Consider the following 21,114-nt stretch of genomic DNA (forward strand, 5'->3'; position numbering starts at 1 on the left):
ATGTATGTAAAATTACAGACCACCCGAAGAAGGCCTAAAGCAAAGGCCGAAACCGGTCGTGGGAGGCTGATTCATGAACATACAATGACATCACTAAAAGACTGTATAGAACTTATTTCATATTGCTTAATTTTGTGACTACTGTGAATTGAACAGTCTAAGTTTCACAATTTACCTATTTGTTGGACTTATTCATTATGTTATCTTTATAAGTGGGTTATTGGTGTTTAACCTGTCTACTAAGGAACCCATTCATATTGTATTGTACCAATGAAGAAGAGTCAACATCTGGCCAGGAAACTGAAATGAAGCTTGTGTTGACTTCCTTCTTAACATAAGGAATGTTACAAACATTTCTGTTTATCACTGTCCCAGTTCTTGTCACTTTTCATTTCTCATTAGCAACTTTTAATTATAGTCCAGCACACATAATGTATCTAGAATGTGTTTGTTGTCTAAGAGGATGCTCTCAGCATCCAGGACTGGATGTAACCATATCCTTCTATTACTGTCCCAGGGGACACATTAATATTGCATTTACTGCATTTCTACCAAAACACAAATGGCAAAGCTCAGAAAAGAAAACAGGTCATGGAGAACCTTCTGCTGTTGTCAAGATGGAGTTCACCAGGTTCACTAAAACAAAGCAGCATTCAGCTGAATCTTTTATTTTTTTTTTAATTTTAGCCAACAATATTGTGGGATGAAAGGTTGAAATGAATAACAGAATGTAATTTTTTGCCATAGGACACCTGATCCCCACCACTCCTGTGACGACCACAACACCCGTCTTTGTCCCACCCACTTTTGGTGAGTCTTCTAGAACAGTAGTCTTTCAGATGTGTTTTGTGTATCTAGTCCTTATGCTTTTCCCACATTCATTACCTCTTTGAGGAAAGGTTGAATTGATCCCAGCTGTTGCCAGGTGTTGGGAGAGGAACGGATGCCTCTTAGTGAGTTTATGGGATGCCCAGCACATGGGAGGAAAGCCCTTCCTTCCTTCTTTCATTCTTCCCATGTAACCAAGAGGAGTGGGGCTGACCCCAATGTTGGAGGCAAGCATGGTAGGCCAGGAGAGAAGTCGGTGAGGATATTTCATGCCTCAGAATAGAAACTCTCCTTGTTCAACCAATGGCCACATCTCAGATGGCTCAATTTGATATTGTATGTAATTTGACCAGTTCATGAGCAGCATCAAATGAAATGTCATGTGGCGGCAAAAAAAGCCAATGGGATTTTGGGCTGCATCAAGAGGAGCATAGTGTCTAGATCCAGGGAAGTCATGCTCCCCATGCTTTATTCTGCCTTGGTTAGACCACACCTGGAATATTGTGTCCAATTCTGGGCACCACAATTCAAGAGAGATATTGACAAGCTGGAATGTGGCCAGAGGAGGGCGACTAAAATGATCAAGGGTCTGGAGAACAAGCCCTATGAGGAGCGGCTTAAGGAGCTGGGCATGTATAGCCTGAAGAAGAGAAGGCTGAGGGGAGATATGATAGCCATGTATAAATATGTGAGAGGAAGCCACAGGGAGGAGGAGGGAGCAAGCTTGTTTTCAGCTTCCCTGGAGACTAGGACTGTTGGGGTTCAGCCTCCGTGCGAACCAGAACCTGAACCTGATTCTTTAATTGTATTTCCTGATGCAACTGAACAGGCCTCTGAACATGTATCTTTTCCTGATGGTGTTGAAACTATTGATTATGAGGCCAGTGGCGGGGAAAGTGAAACTGAACTTCCTGATGAGAATGTTTTGGAATCAAGCAGTGATAGCTCTCCAGAGGGAATCACACCTGGGTTTGCCAATGAGGACCGAAGAGAACAGATTTGGAAGAACAGGAGTGAATCGCAGTTTCTACGAAGGTCAAATAGATTACGAGAGAGGGAGGCTTCAAAGTCTGGAGGCGTTTCAAGAAATAGTTTCTTTAGTTTAAGGGGCCTCTCCCCGGCTGTCTAGCCAGATTAAGCATCGTTTTAGACTGAGGCAGTACCTTGGCAGATTTCCTGTGTTCCATGGGCTGCATACCCAGAGGCTTCTAGTTTTCAAGTACGTTAGTGATAAGCTAAAAGGTTCCTGGTTTTTGTATGGTGGCTTTTGGAATTTTGCTCAAGTTCAGAGATTTTCCTGAATGCTGTGTTTCTACTATGGCATTTTGACTTTGCATTTACCTTTTTTTTTTTGTAACCATTTTTCATCAATAAAGAAGATTGTTTTTCCCACAGTCCAGTGTGGTGTATTTAATCTTATGGTCTCATTTCCTGATCTGGGTTGCAACAAGGACAAGGAACAATGGCTTCAAACTACAAGAGAGGAGATTCCATCTGAACATGAGGAAGAACTTCCTGACTGTGAGAGCCGTTCAGCAGTGGAACTCTCTGTCCCGGAGTGTGGTGGAGGCTCCTTGTTTGGAGGCTTTGAAACAGAGGCTGGATGGCCATCTGTCAGGGGTGCTTTGAATGCAATATTTCTGCTTCTTGGCAGAATGGGGTTGGACTGGATGGCCCATGAGGTCTCTTCCAACTCAAGGATTCTATGATTCTAAAACTTACCAGCAACTACTCAGATACTCAACTGAGAAAGAACAGGTGAAGGAGAACATAATAACGTGGGCCAGGGATATAGGTCAGTTTAGCGAGAGTTTAGTGGAGCGAGAGTGGCCAGATGTTCAAGCTGGGTTTAGAAAAGCCAGAGGAATGAGAGACCAGATTGCCAATATCCGCTGGAGAATGGAGAAAGGCAGGGAGTTTCAGAAAAACATCTATTTCTGCTTCATTGACTACTCTAAAGCCTTGGACTGAGCGGATCATAATAAATTGTGGCAAGTTCTTGGTGGGATGGGCATCCCAAGCCCCCTTCCCTCTCTCCTGAGGAATCTGGACAAGGACCAAGGAGCAACAGTCAGAACTGACCGCGGAACAGGAGACTGGTTCAAGATTGGGAAAGGCGTACGGCAAGGCTGCATCCTCTCACCCAACCTTTTTAACTTGTATGCAGAACACACCATGCGAGGATGTGCGGGGCTTGAGGAACACAAAGTTGGGGTGAAAATGGCTGGAAGAAACATTAACAACCTCAGATATGCAGATGACACCACTCTGATGGCCGAAAGCGAGGAGGAGCCGAGGAGCCTTCTAATCAAGGTGAAAGAAGAAAGCGCAAAAGCCGGGTTGCAGCTAAACATCAAAAAAGCCAAGATTATGGCAACAAGAATGATTGAAAACTGGGAAATAGAGGGAGAAACCGTGGAGGCCGTGACAGGGTTTGCATTTCTAGGTGCAAAGATGACTGCAGACGCAGACTGTGGCCAGGAAATCAGAAGACGCTTCCTTCTTGGGAGGAGAGCAAGGTCCAATCTTGATAAAATAGTAAAGAGCAGAGACATCAGACTGGCAACCAAGATCCGTTGCCTAGTCCAAGCCATGGTCTTCCCTGTAGTCACCTACGGATGTGAGAGCTGGACCTTCGGGAAGGCTGAGCGAAGGAAGAGAGATGCTTTTGAGCTGTGGTGTTGGAGGAAAGTGCTGAGAGTGCCTTGGACTGCGAGAAGATCCAACCAGTCCATCCTCCAGGAAAGAAAGCCCGGCTGCTCACTGGAGGGAAGGAGACGAGAGGGAAAGAGGAAGTCCTTTGAATGCCACATCATGAGGAGACAGCAAAGCCTGGAGAAGGGAATGATGCTGGGGAAAGTGGAAGGCAAAAGGAAGAGGGGCCGACCAAGGGCAAGATGGATGGATGGCATCCTTGAAGTGACTGGACTGACCTTGAAGGAGACCCTGGGGGTGGTGACGGCCGACAGGGAGCTCTGGCGTGGGCTGGTCCATGAGGTCACGAAGAGTCGGAGACGACTGAACGAATGAACAACAACAATCAGTTTAGCAGAATGGGAAGAGATCTGGACAAGGAAATTAAAATTGACAAGTTATTTTACAGGTGGTACCTAACTCCAGAACAACTAGCAAAATTCAATAAAAAAGAACCGATGTGGGGGGAAAAGAAGTCAATTGAGGTGTCTTTCCCTCTCTTTCCCTCTGGCAGAGTCCTGCGTGGTGTCAGGAAACCTCCACTACTACACCTTTGACCAGCAAGCCCACCACTTCATGGGCAACTGCACCTACACGCTCTCCCAGCCCTGTGGCCCTCATAGCCTCCTTCTGCCCACGTTCAATGTGGAAGCCACCAATGAACACCGAGGGGGCAACACACAGGTCTCCTACGTCAAGAGCGTGGATGTGGATGTCCAAGGCATCCGGATCACATTGGAGAAGGGGGGAACTGTGAAGGTACGGGGTGAATGGGGAGGGCGTCCCATTCCAAATAGCATCCCTTCCTTGCTTCCCACATAGCCCATCACCTTAGGTCTCCAACAGATGTGCTTGAATCTCTCCCCAGGTCAATGGGAAGGAAGGTGGTGCCCCCTCTGACCTGGAGCCATTCGTGCAAATCTTCCCTAGTGGCTTTTACACTGTGGTGACCACAATCTTTGGGCTGATGGTCAGGTTTGATGGAGACCATCATGTGGAAGTGACTCTCTCAAGCATCTACAGAGGCAAGGTGTGCGGCTTGTGTGGCAACTACAACAGCAACCCCGATGATGACTTCCTGAACCCTCGCGGGGAACTAGAGCCAGACTCCACCAGCCTGGGAAACAGCTGGCTTGTTGGCGACCTCACAGAGTAAGTTGTGTCCATGAGGGAGGTATGAACCCAACACCCAGACCTTCCATTTTTACCATGCTCCAGGTAAATGTTGTCGCTCTCTCCTCCCAGTTGTTCTTCAGGGTCCAGTCCTGTCTGCACAGAGGACGAGATCGAAGAGGCTCAGAGCAGCCGCTTCTGTGGCTTCCTCTTGGACGTAACAGGGCCCTTCCGACATTGCCATAGCATCCTGGACCCATCCGTCTACTTTGATGGCTGCGTCTACGACCAGTGTGCTCTGCCGCAAGACCTGGGCTCCCTTTGCAGGAGCCTCCAGTCCTATGCAGATGCCTGCCAGTCCCGTGGCGTCCACATCGATCCCTGGAGGAATGCCACCTTCTGCCGTAAGTCTTGGGAACGTCTATGGTGCATATTTATTTATTTATTTACTTACTTTGCTTGTATACCGCAGTTTCTCAGCCCGTAGGCGACTCAACGCGGTTCACAACAAGAGCAAAAAGTCAATCCTAACAACATACAATATTTAAAAACAATTAACAGCGTAGTATACAAAGTAATGACACATCAATAAACAACACATTAACGTCTCATAACTAGAATCGTGATCCAATTTGTCATCCGTAATTCCGTTTTCCTATATTCATCGTATTCACTGCACTGTTTATCCAAACGCCTGTTCAAATAGCCAGGTTTTTAATTTCCTTCGAAACACCATTAACGAGGGGGCTGATCTGATGTCCATGGGAAGGGCGTTCCACAGCCGAGGGGCCACCACTGAGAAGGCCCTGTCCCTCGTCCCCGCCAGCCGTGCCTGCGATGCAGGCGGGATCGAGAGCAGGGCCTCCCCAGAAGATCGTAAAGTCCTGGTGGGTTCATAGGCGGAGTTACGTTCGGATAGGTAGCTTGGGCCAGAACCGTTTAGGGCTTTATAGGCCAACGCCAGCACTTTGAATTGAGCCCAGTAGCAAATCGTCCAGGGTCACTCCCAAACTGCGAACCTGCATCTTCAGGGGGAGTGTGACCCCATCCAACACAGGCTGTAACCCTATACCCTGTTCGGTCTTTCGACTGACCAGGAGTACCTCTGTCTTGTCTGGATTCAGTTTCAATTTGTTCGCCCTCATCCAGACTGTCACAGCGGCCAAGCACCGGTTCAGGACCTGAACAGCCTCCTTACTAGCAGGTGGGAAGGAGTGACAGAGTTGGACATCATCCGCGTACAGATGATACTGCACCCCGAAACTCCGGATGATCTCTCCCAGTGGCTTCATGTAGATGTTGAACAACATGGGAGACAATATTGAGCCCTGAGGAACCCCACAAGACAAAGGTTGTGGGGTTGAACAGGTGTCTCCCAGTAACACCTTCTGAGACCGGCCCTCTAGGAATGACCGGAGCCACTGCCAAACAGTACCTCCGAGACCCATCCCCGCGAGGTGTCCCAGAAGGATACCGTATCAGGGAAACTCCTCTGCAGTCAGAGAAACACACAATGAAGCCAAGCACTAATGAACTAAGTAACAGAGTTGCATGTGGGGAGTGAACCACTGAAGTCAAAGTGTGCTGGCACAACTGCGCCAGGGGTTTGAATCCCATTTTTCTTTCTTTGCTTGTTTGCATGAATTCCTCTAATTCAGTGTTTCTCAACCTTTCTAATGCCATGACCCCTTAATACAGTTCCTCATGTTGTGGTGGGCCCCAACCATAACATTGCTTACGTTGCCACTTCAGAACTGTCATTTTGCTGTTGTTATGAATTGTAATGTAAATATCTGATGTGTAGGATGTGTTTTCATTCATTAGACTAAACTTGGCACAAATACCCGATACGCCCAAATTTGAATCATAGAATCATAGAATCATAGAATCAAAGAGTTGGAAGAGACCTCATGGGCCATCCAGTCCAACCCCATTCAGCCAAGAAGCAGGAATATTGCATTCAAATCACCCCTGACAGATGGCCATCCAGCCTCTGTTTAAAAGCTTCCAAAGAAGGAGCCTCCACCACACTCCGGGGCAGAGAGTTCCACTGCTGAACGGCTCTCACAGTCAGGAAGTTCTTCCTAATGTTCAGATGGAATCTCTTCTCTTGTAGTTTGAAGCCATTGCTCCATTGCGTCCTAGTCTCCAAGGAAGCAGAAAACAAGCTTGCTCCCTCCTCCCTGTGGCTTCCTCTCACATATTTATACATGGCTATCATATCCCCTCTCAGCCTTCTCTTCTTCAGGCTAAACATGCCCAGCTCCTTAAGCTGCTCCTCATAGGGCTTGTTCTCCAGACCTTTTATCATTTTAGTCGCCCTCCTCTGGACACATTCCAGCTTGTCAATAACTCTCTTGAATTGTGGTGCCCAGAATTGGACACAATATTCCAGGTGTGGTCTAACCAAAGCAGAATAGATCATGGGGAGCATGACTTCCCTAGATCTAGACACTAGGCTCCTATTGATGCAGGCCAAAATCCCATTGGCTTTTTTTGCCGCCACATCACATTCCTGGCTCATGTTTAACTTGTTGTCCACGAGGACTCCAAGATCTTTTTCACACGTACTGCTCTCGAGCCAGGCATCGTCCCCCATTCTGTATCTTTGCATTTCGTTTTTCCTGCCAAAGTGGAGTATCTTGCATTTGTCCCTGTTGAACTTCGTTTTGTTAGTTTTGGCCCATCTCTCTAATCTGTCAAGATCATTTTGAATCCTGCTCTTGTCCTCTGGAGTCTTGGCTCTCCCTCCCAATTTGGTGTCATCTGCAAACTTGATGAAACTCTAACCCTTCATCTAAGTAATTAATAAAGATGTTGAACAGGAATATTGGTGGGGTTGTGGGGGAGATTGATTTTTGTCATTTGGGAGTTGTAGTTGCTGGGATTTATAGTTCACCTACAATCAAAGAGCATTTTGAACTCCACCAACGATGGAATTGAACCAAAACTGGCACACAGAACTCCCATGACCAACAGAAAATACTGGAATGGTTTGGCGATCATTGATCTTGAGTTTAGGAGTTGTAATTCACCTGCATCCAAAGAGCACTGTGGTATCAAACAATGACGGATCTGGACCAAACTTGGCACAGATACTCAATATGCCCAAATGGGAATACTGGTGGAGTTTGGGGCAAATAGACTTTAACATTTGGGAGTTGTAGTTGCTGGGATTTATTGTTCACCTACAATCAAGGAGCATTCTGAACCCCGCCAATGATAGAATTGGGCCAAACTTCCCACACAGGACCCCATGGCCAACAGAAAATACTGTGTTTTCTGATAGTTTTTGGCAACCCCCCTGATAATCCATCATGACCACCCCAGGGGTCCCGACCCCCAGGTTGAGAAACACTGCTGTAGGCTATGCATTTTGCAATTTGGTAGCTTCCTACAGGGTGCAACCTGTCAATCATCGTTGCAGACTTTAGATCTGCCCCTTTCCCCAGGTTTTGGAGGTAAAAGGAAGACTTTAGGCAGTTTACAGTTGGAAGCCTTTCAGACAGGACGTATGGGGTTTCTCTTCCCCACCTGGAAAAGGCTTTAGTTCTCACAGCAATCTTCACTGGGGAAATATGGCTACAGCCGGCCTTCGCTGGAAAAAAGGGAATACAGCCAGCTTTGCTGGATAGTAAAGGACTTCCTTCAACTTGGAAATCTACAGAGACTTTGCCTGGTAAGGTCTACTCGGGTCATCCATTATGCATTTTGGAACCGGGAGTAGGGGCCCAGGCCAGCAAAATAAAGAGATTGCCCAAGGAAGGGTCAAAGGGTTTCCCTTAAAGAAGAGAAGAAAGGAACAGTTTGTTAAGTCTCCTGACGTTTCGCCTGCATCTATGGCAAGCATCCTCAGAGGTCAGTTTCCAACAGACCTCACAACCTCTGAGGATGCTTGCCATAGATGCAGGTGAAACGTCAGGAGAGAATGCTTCTAGAACCTGGCCGTATAGCCTGAAATACCTACAGCAACCCAATCTTCACCTAGTTAGTCAAGTGGGGGGGGGGGGGGAGAGCATAGGTTGCCATTTTGAACATAATGCCAGAGGTAGCAATGTGTGAAAGACCAATGAGAGAATGGATAGATGGCGTCCACATCTTACCTGGGATCTGCTTGCTTTCTGCAGCCGTCTCCTGCCCTCCCAACAGCCACTACGAGTCCTGTGCCAGCGCCTGCCCGGGGACCTGCGTGGACCCCATGTCTCCTGCCACCTGCAGCCTCCCATGCACGGAGTCTTGCGCCTGCGACAGCGGCTTCCTCCTCCACGGCAATGGCGCATGCGTTCCCAGCCAACAGTGCGGATGCTGGGAACAAGGCAAGCAATACCCAGTGGGCTCCGAGTTCTGGACGGACGACACCTGCTCCTCCAAGTGCGTGTGCCCCCAGCGAGGGGGGCGCCTGGAGTGCCACAGTACCCACTGCCCAGCAGACCATTTCTGTGGGGTCCAGAACGGGGTCCCTGGCTGCTACCCCCACACCTTTGGGTTCTGCTATGTCTACGGGGACCCCCATTACTTCACCCTCGACAAGGCCATGCACCACTTCATGGGCAACTGCACCTACACTTTGGCCAAGGTCTGCGCCAACTCCGCAGGGCTGCCGTTCTTCAACGTTGAGGCCAAGAATGAGTTCCGCTGGGGGAACCCCTCCGTCACCTTCGTCCAGAGGGTCATGGTGGACGTTTACGGGGAGCGCGTTGAAATAGTCAAAAAGGAACGCAGCCACGTGCTGGTAAGTGATTAAATACCTTTGTCTTTGGCTCATTTTTTATTCTGAACTTACTTACTTAGGCAATCCCTCATAGTCAGAGGATGATGGTCCTCCAAGAGTGGTATCCTGGGGGTGGGACCGTAGGTGGCTGTGGAGCCCTGTTCTTCACCTGCATCTTCTCCCGCAGTGAGGGCATCGGTTTCCAGGGGGAAGGCAGTCTTGGTCGAGGTTAGCTTGACGCACATTCTTCTTGGCACGTTTCTGTCTTTGTTCCTCTTCAAATTCTACAGCACTGCTGGTCACAGCTGACCTCCAGCTGGAGCACTCAAAGGCCAGGGCTTCCCAGTTCTCAGTGTCTATGCCAGAGATTTTAAGGTTGGCTTTGAACTCATCTTTAAATCTCTTTTTCTGTCCACCAGCATTCCATTTTCTATTCTTGAGTACAGAGTAGACTTATTTAGGCGATCCCTCATAGTCCAAGGATGATAGTCCCCCAGATTCGGTGTCCTGGGGGTGGGTCCGTAGGTGGCCGTGGAGCCCTATTCTTGACCTGCATCTTCTCCTGCAGTGAGGGCATTGGTTTCCAGGTGGAAGGCAGTCCAGGTGGGGTTGGCTTGACATGCCTTCCTCTTGGCACATTTCTCTCTTTTGCCCTCCATTTGTGCCTCTTCAAATTCTACAGCACTGCTGGTCACAGCTGACCTCCAGCTGGAGTGCTCAAGGACCAGGGCTTCCCAGTTCTCAGTGTCTATGCCAGAGTTCTTAAGGCTGGCATTTAGCCCATCTTTAAATCCCTTTTCCTGTCCATCAATATTCCATTTTCCGCTCTTGAGTTCGGAATAGAGGAACCGCTTTGGGAGACGGTGCTCGAGCATCTGGACAACGTGGCCGGTCCAGGGGAGTTGATGGCGGAGGACCATCGCTTCAATGTTGGTGGTCTTTGCTTCTTCCAGCACACTGACGTTTGTCTGCTTGTCTTCCCAAGAGATTTGCAGGATTTTCCGGAGACAGCGCTGATGGAATCGTTCCAAGAGTTGCGTATGACGTCTGTAGACAGTCCACATTTCGCAGGCATAGAGCAGGGTTGGGAGGACAATCTATATATATAAATCTGTTAGGTTGGTTCAACCGGACAGCAAAACTCACAAACCCCCCAACGAAACTTAACCAAAATTCCCATGCCCATAACACAACCCACAAGGTCCAAACATATCTACTCAAAATGAAAAACAACACAACAACACACTCACAAAACGGCAAAACAACTGAACATGCGCATTGGTGCCCAGCCGCAAGTTCCCTGGCGCGCACACACAGACTTCCAGCCAACTTTCCCTCTGCGGAAGCCATGCCCACTCCAAGCCCCGCCGCGCCGCTTCCCGCACACACACACACCCTGCCACACGCACACACACAACCCCACGCTCCATCACTCCCCCCACCGCCGCACACACACACGCAACCCCATGCTCCATCACTCCCCCCACCGCCGCACACACACACGCAACCCCACGCTCCATCACTCCCCTGCCCCAATCTTACCTCCTTTTACTTCACGCCACCTCCAAACCCCACCCCGCCCCTTCCCGCCCTGTCAAAATCCAGGAAAGACAGGAAGGAAGGAAAGAAGGAAGAAAGAGAAAGGGAGGTAAAGAAAAAGGGGGAAGGAAAGTTAGAGAAAGAAGGAAGAAGAAAAGGAAAGAAAAGGAAAGATGGAAGGAAAGAAAAGAGAGACAGCAGAAGAGAAAGAAAAAGGGGGAAGGAAGGAAAGAGGTAGAGAAGGAAGAAATGAGAGACAGAGGGAGGGAAAGAAAAAGGGGTAAGGAAGGAAGGAGAGAAGGAAAGGAAAAAGGGAATGAAGGAAGGAAAGAGGGAGTAAAGGAAGGGCGAAGATGTAGAGAAAGAGGGAGGGAAGGAAAGAAGGAAAGAGAGAAGGAAGAAAAGAGACCAGAAGAGAAAGAAAAAGGGAGAAGGAAGGAAGGAGAGAAGGAAAGGAAAAAGGGAATGAAGGAAGGAAAGAGGGAGTAAAGGAAGGGCGAAGATGTAGAGAAAGAGGGAGGGAAGGAAAGAAGGAAAGAGAGAAGGAAGAAAAGAGACCAGAAGAGAAAGAAAAAGGGGGAAGGAAGGAAGGAGAGAAGGAAAGAAAAAAGGGAATGAAGGAAGGAAAGAGGGAGTGAAGGAAGGGGGAAGATGTAGAGAAAGAGGGAGGGAAGGAAAGTAGGAAAGAGAGAAGGAAGAAAAGAGACTAGAAGAGAAAGAAAAAGGGAGAAGGAAGGAAGGAGAGAAGGAAAGAAAAAAGGGAATGAAGGAAGGAAAGAGGGAGTGAAGGAAGGAGGAAGATGTAGAGAAAGAGGGAGGGAATGAAAGAAGGAAAGAGAGAAGGAAGAAAAGAGACCAGAAGAGAAAGAAAAAGGGGGAAGGAAGGAAGGAGAGAAGGAAAGAAAAAAGGGAATGAAGGAAGGAAAGAGGTAGTGAAGGAAGGGGGAAGATGTAGAGAAAGAGGGAGGGAAGGAAAGTAGGAAAGAGAGAAGGAAGAAAAGAGACCAGAAGAGAAAGAAAAAGGGGGAAGGAAGGAAAGAGATAGAGAAGGAAGAGGAGAAGGAAAGATGGGAGGGAAGGAAGGAAGGAGGCAAAGAAGGAGAGAAAGAGGGAAGGTTGGCCACAGCAACGCGTGGCGGGTAAAGGTTTTTATTTCTATGATTATTATGATGCTATTATTCCTATGAGACCCTTTTAGGGGGAATGGGAGAGGTGTCAGGTCCCGGAGGCAATGCATTGCATTATTGTTATTGTTATGATGGTGGTGAAATAAAAGGAAATAAAAAGTGAAAGAAGGAAGCAAACAGGGAGGGAAGAAAGGCAAAGGAAGAAAGGGGGAGGGAATGAAGGAAAGAGAGAAGGATGAAACCAAGTAGTGAAAGAAGGAAAGAAAGAAAGAGGGAGAGAAGGAAGAAAGGAGAGAAAGGGGGAGGAAAAGGGGGAAGGAATAGGTAGGTACCTCTCTTTCATAATAGTCCAGATATCTACCTCAACTTTGATAAGTTTTACTATAGGCCACAGCAACGCGTGGTAGGGCACAGCTAGTAGCTTTATAAACAAGCACTTTGGTCTCCCGATGGATGTCCCGGTCCTCAAACACTCTCTGCTTCATTCATAGAATCCTACAATCAAAGAGTTGGAAGAGACCTCCTGGGCCATCATCCAGTCCAACCCAAGCCAAGAAGCAGGAATATTGCATTCAAAGCACCCCTGACAGATGGCCATCCAGCCTCTGTTTAAAAGCTTCTAAAGAAGGAGCCTCCACCACACTCCGGGGCAGGGAGTTCCACTGCTGAACGACTCTCACAGTCAGGAAGTTCTTCCTCACGTTCAGGTGGAATCTCCTCTCTTGTAGTTTGAAGCCATTGTTCCATTGCGTCCTAGTCTCCAAGGAAGCAGAAAACAAGCTTGCTCCCTCCTCCTCCCTGTGGCTTCCTCTCACATATTTATACATGGCTATCATATCTCCTCTCAGCCTTCTCTTCTTCAGGCTAAACATGCCCAGCTCCTTAAGCCGCTCCTCATAGGGCTTGTTCTCCAGACCCTTGATCATTTGAGTCGCCCTCCTCTGGACACATTCCAGCTTGTCAATCTCTCTCTTGAATTGTGGTGCCCAGAATTGGACACAATATTCCAAGTGTGGTCTAACCAAAGCGGAATAGAGGATGGGGAGCACGACTTCCCTGGATCTAGACACTATGCTCCTCTTGATGCAGGCCAAAATCCCATTGGCTTTTTTTGCCGCCACATCACATTCCTGGCTCATGTTTAACTTGTTGTCCACGAGGACTCCAAGATCTTTTTCACACGTACTGCTCTTGAGCCAGGCATCGTCCCCCATTCTGTATCTTTGCATTTCGGATCTAATGTCATGGGGGAGGGAGTTCCTCAGTTGGGGGCCACCATGGAGAAGGCCCTGTCTCTCGTTCTCTCCAGTTGCAACTGAGAAGTGGGTGGGACCCATTATTTATTTATTTATTTATTTATTTGAAACACAGCAAGATGAGTCCACAGCAGACACTCTGCTGGCTTTTGAATTGGATCACACGTCGGACACTTCCCAAGTGTCTAGGACTGTGTGATGTATCGGCGAATGATGCGTGCACATCCCAGTAAGGTGGCCTTCTGCAGCTGACAGGTGGTGATTTTGTCAGTGCCGATTGTCTTTAAGTGCAGGCCAAGGTCTTTAGGCACTGCACTCAGTGTGCCCATCACCACTGGGACCCCCTTGACTGGCTTGTGCCAGAGTCTTTGCAGTTCAATCTTTAAATCCTTGTATTATGTCAGCTTTTCCAGTTGTTTCTCTTCAATCCTGCTGTCACCTGGGATTGCAACATCAACAATCCATACTTTGTTTTTTAACATGATTTGGAAGTCAGAAGTTTTGTGCTCCAAAACTCTGTCTGTCTGAATCCGGAAGTCCCAGAGGAGTTTGGCGTGTTCATTCTCTGTAACTTTTTCCGGCTTGTGATCCCACCAGTTCTTTGTCGCAGGGAGATGGTGTTTGTGGCACAAGTTCCAATGAATCATCTGAGCAATGGTGTTGTGCCTCTGCTTGGAGTCTGTCCACGATCTTCTCGCAGCAGCTGAAGATGGGATCCATTGTTTCATCTGCTTATTATTACTATTATTACTATTATTATTAATAATAAGTTTGATGTATTGTCGAAGGCTTTCATGGCTGGAATCACTCAGTTCTTGTGGGTTTTTTTCGGGCTATATGGCCATGTTCTAGAAGCATTTCTCCTGACGTTTCGCCTGCATCTATGGCAAGCTTCCTCAGAGGTGAGGTCACCTCTGAGGAAGCTTGCCATAGAAGCAGGCGAAACGTCAGGAGAAATGCTTCTAGAACATGGCCATATAGCCCGAAAAAACCCACAAGAACCAAATAATAAGTTTATTATTTATTATTAGGACACTCCCTCTTCCTGAATGCTTCTTTGACTCTTTTTCAGGTGAACAAAGTCCGAATGACCCTCCCAGTGTATTGGCCGGACGGTTCCTTCCACGTGGAGAGAAGTGGACGCTACGTGAGGCTGGAGACGGTTTCTGGCCTCTCGGTTTCCTATGACACTGACCATACAGTGCAAATCAAGTTGCCCACCGACTACTCCAAGCAGACCTGTGGCATGTGTGGCAATTTCAACGGCCGCCGGCAGGATGATCAAATGATGCCCAACGGACAGCAAGCGTCCAGTTCCACCGAATTGGGAAACAGCTGGCAAGTGCCCAATGCGGAGTATGACGAGTCCTCTTGTGGCGCTCCCACGGAGGATCACCCACCTTGTCCTCCAGAATCGGAAGCCCTTTATGCCTCAGAGGCCTTCTGCGGTCTGCTGACCAGTGTCCAGGGTCCTTGGGCAGCCTGCCTGTCTGTGGTCAGCCCTGGGACATTCTTTGAGAGCTGTGTCTTCGACCTGTGTGCCTTGGGAGGCGGCCAGCTGCACCTCTGTGGTGTCTTGCAGGTCTACGCGGATGCGTGCCAGCAAGCCGGAGTGATCATCTCCACTTGGAGGAATGCCACCTTCTGCCGTGAGTAGCCAGCCACACAAAGTCACAGCCCTTCAAGGGTCAGGAGGAGAAGGAGAAGGGTCTTGTGGGGATGATGCCCCATCGAGCCAATGGCTGGATATCATGATGGCCATAGAGACGTTGGGGACAGGGATGGCTCCAAAGCATCCTGTCGGTTTTGGAATTGGAGTAGGCAGGTGAGGTCCACCTTTCAGCCCCATTCTTGTGCTATCATCTCATCTGCTTACAGATCCACCTAGCACCGTGGTAGATGACACAATGTGCTATCCACCTGCAAAAAGGTTTTGTGGTGGTGCTCCATAGAGCCAATGGATGAGAACAATAATACTTATTACTTACTTAGGCAATCCCTTGTTGTCCGAGTAGGATTGTCTTCCAAGATCAGTGTCCTGGATACGTAGGTGACTGTGGAGCCCTATTCTTGACCTGCAGCTTCTCCTGCAGTGAGGGCGTTGGTTTCCAGGTGGAAGGCGGTCTCCCCCTTCCTTTTGGCAAGTTTCTCTCTTTCACCCTCCATTCATTCCTCTTGAAATTCTGCAGCACTGCTGGTCACAGCTGACCTCCAGCTGGAGCGCTCAAGGGCCAGGGCTTCCCAGTTCTCAGTGTCTATGCCAGAGTTTTTAAGGTTGGCTTTGAGCCCATCTTTAAATCTCTTTTCCTGTCCACCAACATTCCGTTTTCTGTTCTTGAGTTCAGAGTTGAGCAACTGCTTTAGGAGACGGTGGTCGGGCATCTGGACAATGTGGCCGGTCCAGAGGAGTTGATGGCGGAGGACCATTGCTTCAATGCTGGTGGTCTTTGCTTCTTTCAGCACGCTGACATTTGTCCGCTTGTCTTCCCAAGAGATTTACAGAAACGCTGGTGGAATCATTCCAGGAGTTGCATGTGACATCTGTAGACAGTCCACGTTTCGCGAAGGCTGATCTGGCCGGGGTGGTCCATGCCTTGGTCACCTCTAGAATGGATTACTGCAATGCGCTCTACGTGGGGCTGCCCTTGAAGACGGCTCGGAAACTTCAATTGGTCCAGCGGGCAGCAGCCAGGATGTTAACCGGGGCTCATTATCAAGAGAGGTCTACCCCTCTGTTTAAGGAGCTCCACTGGCTGCCATTTATTTTCCGAGCCCAATTCAAGGTGCAGGTGCTCACCTACAAAGCCCTGAACAGTTTGGGACCACCCTACCTGCGTGACCGCATCTCCATCTACGAACCCACACGCTCGCTCCGGTCATCTGGGGAGGCCCTGCTCGTGATCCCACCCACGTCGCAAGCGCGCTTGGTGGGGACACGGGACAGGGCCTTCTCTGTGGCGGCCCCCCGACTTTGGAATGCCCTTCCAAAAGATCTTCGCCAGGCCCCTACTTTAGCAGCTTTCAGAAAGGACCTAAAAACTTGGCTGTTCCGATGTGCCTTCTCAGATTAGGAATCCCCCACCCAAGTCCTAGAAGCACTTTAGTACAATTAACATTACTGCACACCGCACTATTTTACTCCTATGTTCCTCCTGCCACCCCAGCACTTTTAACCCTGTACCCCATGGCGTTGGCCGGCCCAGTTTTAAAGTGTCATGATGTATTGTTATTGTTGTTGTAATTTGCTTAACTATTTGATTTGCTTGTTTACTATTGTTGTGTTATGTTTTACTGTATTGTGTTCTGAGGCTTCGGCCTGTGTAAGCCGCATCGAGTCCTTCAGGAGATGCTAGCGGGGTACAAATAAAGATAATAATAATAATAATAATAATAATAATAATAATAATAATAATATAGCAGGGTTGGGAGGACAATGGCTTTATAAACAAGCCCTTGGTCTCCCTACGGATGTCCCGGTCCTCAAACACTCCCTGCTTCATTTGGAAAAATGCAGCACTCGCAGAGCTTAGTTGGTGTTGTATTTATTTCAGTATCAATGTTGATTTTTGTGGAGAGGTGGCTGCCAAGGGAGCAGAAATGGTCAACATTTTCTAATGTTCCACTATTAAGCCGTATTTCTGGCATTGGAGAGGGGTTGGCTGGTGACTACTGGAAAAGCCCTTTGGTTTTCTCAATGTTCAATGAGAGGCCGAGCTTCTCGTATGCTTCTGAAAAGATGTTTAGAGTGGCTTGTAGGTCTTCTTCTGAATGCGCACAGACAACGTTGTCATCAGCATATTGGAGTTCTATAACAGATGTTGTGACCTTGGTTTTGGCTTTCAGTCTGCTGAGGTCCGATAGATAATTAATTTCCACTCTGGTGGGAAGCTTCCCATCAACAAGATGAAGTATCATAGCAATGAAGATGGAAAATAAGGTTGGGGCAATAACACATCCCTGTTTGACACCTGATTCCACCTTAAATGGAATAATAATGCCCATAAATTATACCCATAGAGGGATAGCGAACATGAATGGCTCCAAATCATCACTTTTCTTCAAAATCATTCCTAGTAAAGAAGGTCTTTTGCTGAGAATGTGGGACTTTTCCCTGTGAGAAACCCAAATTTGGGAGAGGTCTTCCTTTGGCTGAGGAAGCACAAGTGGGTGTTTGAGGGCACTGACCACCAGTTTCTTGCTTTGCTCTGCAGCCCTCCCATGTCCCCCCAACAGTCGCTACAACCTATGCACCAGCTCCTGTCCAGCCACCTGCTCTGACCCAGAATATCCGAGGAACTGCAACCGGCCCTGCGTGGAGGGATGCGAGTGCGAGGAAGGCTTCCTTCTCAGTGGGGGAAATTGCGTGGCAAGCTCAGACTGCGGCTGCTTTGTGGAAGGAAGATATTTTGAGGTGGGTCTCCCATACAGGCATCCTGGGTGTCTGGGCCATCTTAACACCAGCCCACGTAGTCTGAATGAATGGTTTTTTCGTAGTTCAAGTAAAAGAGATCCAAGAGTCTTAGAATCCTAGAATCAAAGAGTTGGAAGAGACCTCATGGGCCATCATCCAGTCCAACCCCATTCTGCCAAGAAGCAGGAATATTGCATTCAAATCACCCCTGACAGATGGCCATCCAGCCTCTGCTTAAAAGCTTCCAAAGAAGGAGCCTCCACCACACTCCCTCCGGGGCAGAGAGTTCCACTGCTGAACGGCTCTCACAGTCAGGAAGTTCTTCCTCATGTTCAGATGGAATCTCCTCTCTTGTAGTTTGAAGCCATTGTTCCCTTGCGTCCTAGTCTCCAAGGAAGCAGAAAACAAGCTTGCTCCCTCCTCCTCCCTGTGGCTTCCTCTCACCTATTTATTAGGCTTGGGCGGTTTCGTTCGTTAATTTCGTAATTAATTCGTATTTAAATTAGCTTACGATCCAATATTGAGCCATGCAGGAATAGTGTGAGGAGTAAATTAGATTCGAAACATTTTTTTCAATTTATTTCGTAATTATTTTGTAATTATTTTGTAATTATTTTGTAATTATTTCGTAATTATTTTCGCATGTCTGGTGCAAGTTTTATAGTTGTTGTTTGTTTTATCACACCAACAGTCAACAACAGAGGGAGAGGGAAGCTTCAGAAGTTCCCCCTGTCCCATTTGGAGATGGTTTTTAGCATATTGCGCAATTGCGTCCGCCATTAACGAATCGATTCATAATTATACGAAATTTCGTATATTTCAAAAAATTTAAAAGGAAAATTTCGGAATTATTAAAAAAAAGAAACGCAAGGGCCCCCTAAAAACAAAACGAGTTTAGAACCAAATTTTTCCGTGGTTACCCAAGCCTAATATTTATGCATGGCTATCATGTCTCCTCTCAGCCTTCTCTTCTTCAGGCTAAACATGCCCAGCTCCATAAGCCGCTCCTCATAGGGCTTGTTCTCCAGACCCTTGATCTCCTCCCTCCTCCCTGTGGCTTCCTCTCACATATTTATACATGGCTATCATCATATCTCCTCTCAGCCTTCTCTTCTTCAGGCTAAACATGCCCAGCTCCATAAGCCGCTCCTCATAGGGCTTGTTCTCCAGACCCTTGATCATTTTAGTCACCCTCCTCTGGACACATTCCAGCTTGTCGATGTCTCTCTTGAATCGTGGTGCCCAGAATTGATGAATTGCTGATGAAAAGGTTGGCAATTTGAATCTGGGGAGCAGTGTGAGTTCCCACTGTTAGCCCCAGCTTCTGCCAATCCATCAAATCTTGACCTCTTCTACAATGGCATTTTCCCAGGTTATAAGTTTAGGATGGACTCTTCAGTCTTGCGAGGCCTTAACAGGCCCTCAGCCAGACCCCAACCCTACAATTTCAATCTAACCACTCATCACAGCTGTCTTCCAGCTCTACAACTCTCTTCTGTGACTCTCTGACTCTCTTCTTCTCTCTCGTTCCACAGAAAGGAGAGGCTTTCTGGCAACCGGACTGTGCCGGCCACTGCATCTGTGGGGAGAATGGCAGCCTCGTCTGCAGCCCCGAGTCCTGTCTGGAGGGCCAGCTCTGCAAAGTGCAGGATGGGGCGCTGGGGTGCCATGTGCCAGAGAAGGCCACCTGCCACATCTATGGGTACCCCCACTACATCACCTTTGATGGGAAGCTCTACCACTTCTGGGGGGGCTGCAACTACACGGCCGTCAAGCTCTGCTCCAACGCCTCTGAGCCGTTCTCCATCACGATCCGCAACGAAAACCAGAGCAGCAGCACTTGGACAGCTCTCAACTCCGTGGCCATCTCCTTCCAGAACCTGCACGTTGTCCTCCGGAAGAACAAGGAGGTCTATGTGAGTATGACACAACCCATGCATATCATGGAGCGTTTGTCTTGGGTCCTTTGTGTTATGCAGCGACGTGTTTTGCCCAACGTCCCAACGCCCAACGTCCAAATGCAAAAGACTTGCAGCCCAGAGTAAAAAAGATCTGAAAAATCTTTGCTCTTTACTCAGCAGAGATTTATTTATTTATTGACAGCTTTTATATTCCACCCTTCTCACCCCGCAGGGGACTCAGGGTGGATTACAGCGTACACATATATGGCAAACTTTCAATGCCAATTTGACATACAACGTAAACAGACATACACAGAGGCTATTTCACTTTTTCTGGCCGCCAAAGGAGCTGTTGCTTTCATCATCCATCTGCGACACTGATGAAGTACTTCCGCATTCCCCGCATGCTTCCCCACTGGAATGCTTTGCTAGAGTCTTTTTATGGCCTCATAAATTAGTTAATTTAGCCTCTCCACACAAGGTGGTACCTAATTTTCCTACTTGACAGATGAAACTGTCTTTCGGGTGGCAAAGGTCGACAACAGGCTACACAATTTGTTGGAAGCCCACTTCAACCCGGGCTGGCTTCGAACTCATGACCTTTTGGTCAGAGTGATCTTAATGCAGCTGACACTCAGCCAGCTGCGCCACAATCCCGGTGCCCTGAAACATAAACTTGGCAATGTTGCATACAAAAAAATCAAGTAGTGCAACAATCTTACATATAGAATCATAGAATCATAGAATCCTAGAGTTGGAGGAGACCTCGTGGGCCATCCAGTCCAACCCCATTCTGCCAAGAAGCAGGAATATTGCATTCAAAGCACCCCCGACAGATGGCCATCCAGCCTCTATTTAAAAGCCTCCAAAGAAGGAGCCTCCACCACACTTCCAGGGCAGAGAGTTCCACTGCTGAACGGCTCTCACAGAGTTGGAAGAGACCTCCTGGACCATCCAATCCCACCCCATTCTGCCAAGAAGCAGGAATATTGCATTCAAAGCACCCCTGACAGATGGCCTTCCAGCCTCTGTTTAAAAGCCTCCAAAAAAGGAGCCTCCACCACACTCCCCCTGGGGCAGAGAGTTCCACTGCTGAACAGCTCTCACAGTCAGGAAGTTCTTCCTCATGTTCAGATGGAATCTCCTCTCTTGTAGTTTGAAGCCATTACTCCATTGCGTCCTAGTCTCCAGGGAACCAGAAAGGAAGCTTGCTCCCTCCTCCCTGTGGCTTTCTCTCACATATTGATACATCATATCTCTTCTCAGCCTTCTCTTCTTCAGGCTAAACATGCCCAGTTCCCTAAGCCGCTCCTCATAGGGCTTGTTCTCCAGACCCTTGATCATTTTAGTCGCCCTCCTCTGGACACATTCCAGCTTGTCAATCTCTCTCTTGAATTGTGGTGCCCAGAATTGGACACAATATTCCAGGTGTGGTCTAACCAAAGCAGAATAGAGCATGGGAAGCATGACTTCCCTAGATCTAGACACTCTGCTCCTCTGGATGCAGGCCAAAATCCCATTGGCTTTTTTTGCC

General features: G+C 48.1%; 1 protein-coding gene across 1 annotated transcript in view; it reads left to right on the forward strand.

Annotated features, from left to right (window-relative positions):
• The window catches only part of LOC137096601 (IgGFc-binding protein-like), a 154,383-nt gene that overhangs the window by 28,084 nt on the left and 105,185 nt on the right, over positions 1-21,114 (forward strand). The window contains exons 9-16 of the mRNA XM_067466288.1: positions 748-810; positions 4,037-4,281; positions 4,391-4,674; positions 4,768-5,039; positions 8,763-9,367; positions 14,341-14,917; positions 17,480-17,679; positions 19,215-19,595. Coding sequence (XP_067322389.1) covers positions 748-810; positions 4,037-4,281; positions 4,391-4,674; positions 4,768-5,039; positions 8,763-9,367; positions 14,341-14,917; positions 17,480-17,679; positions 19,215-19,595 — 2,627 coding nt within the window. The remainder of the gene's footprint in view (positions 1-747; positions 811-4,036; positions 4,282-4,390; positions 4,675-4,767; positions 5,040-8,762; positions 9,368-14,340; positions 14,918-17,479; positions 17,680-19,214; positions 19,596-21,114) is intronic.

This window comes from Anolis sagrei, chromosome 3, assembly GCF_037176765.1.
Source record: "Anolis sagrei isolate rAnoSag1 chromosome 3, rAnoSag1.mat, whole genome shotgun sequence".
Lineage (NCBI taxonomy): Eukaryota > Metazoa > Chordata > Lepidosauria > Squamata > Dactyloidae > Anolis > Anolis sagrei.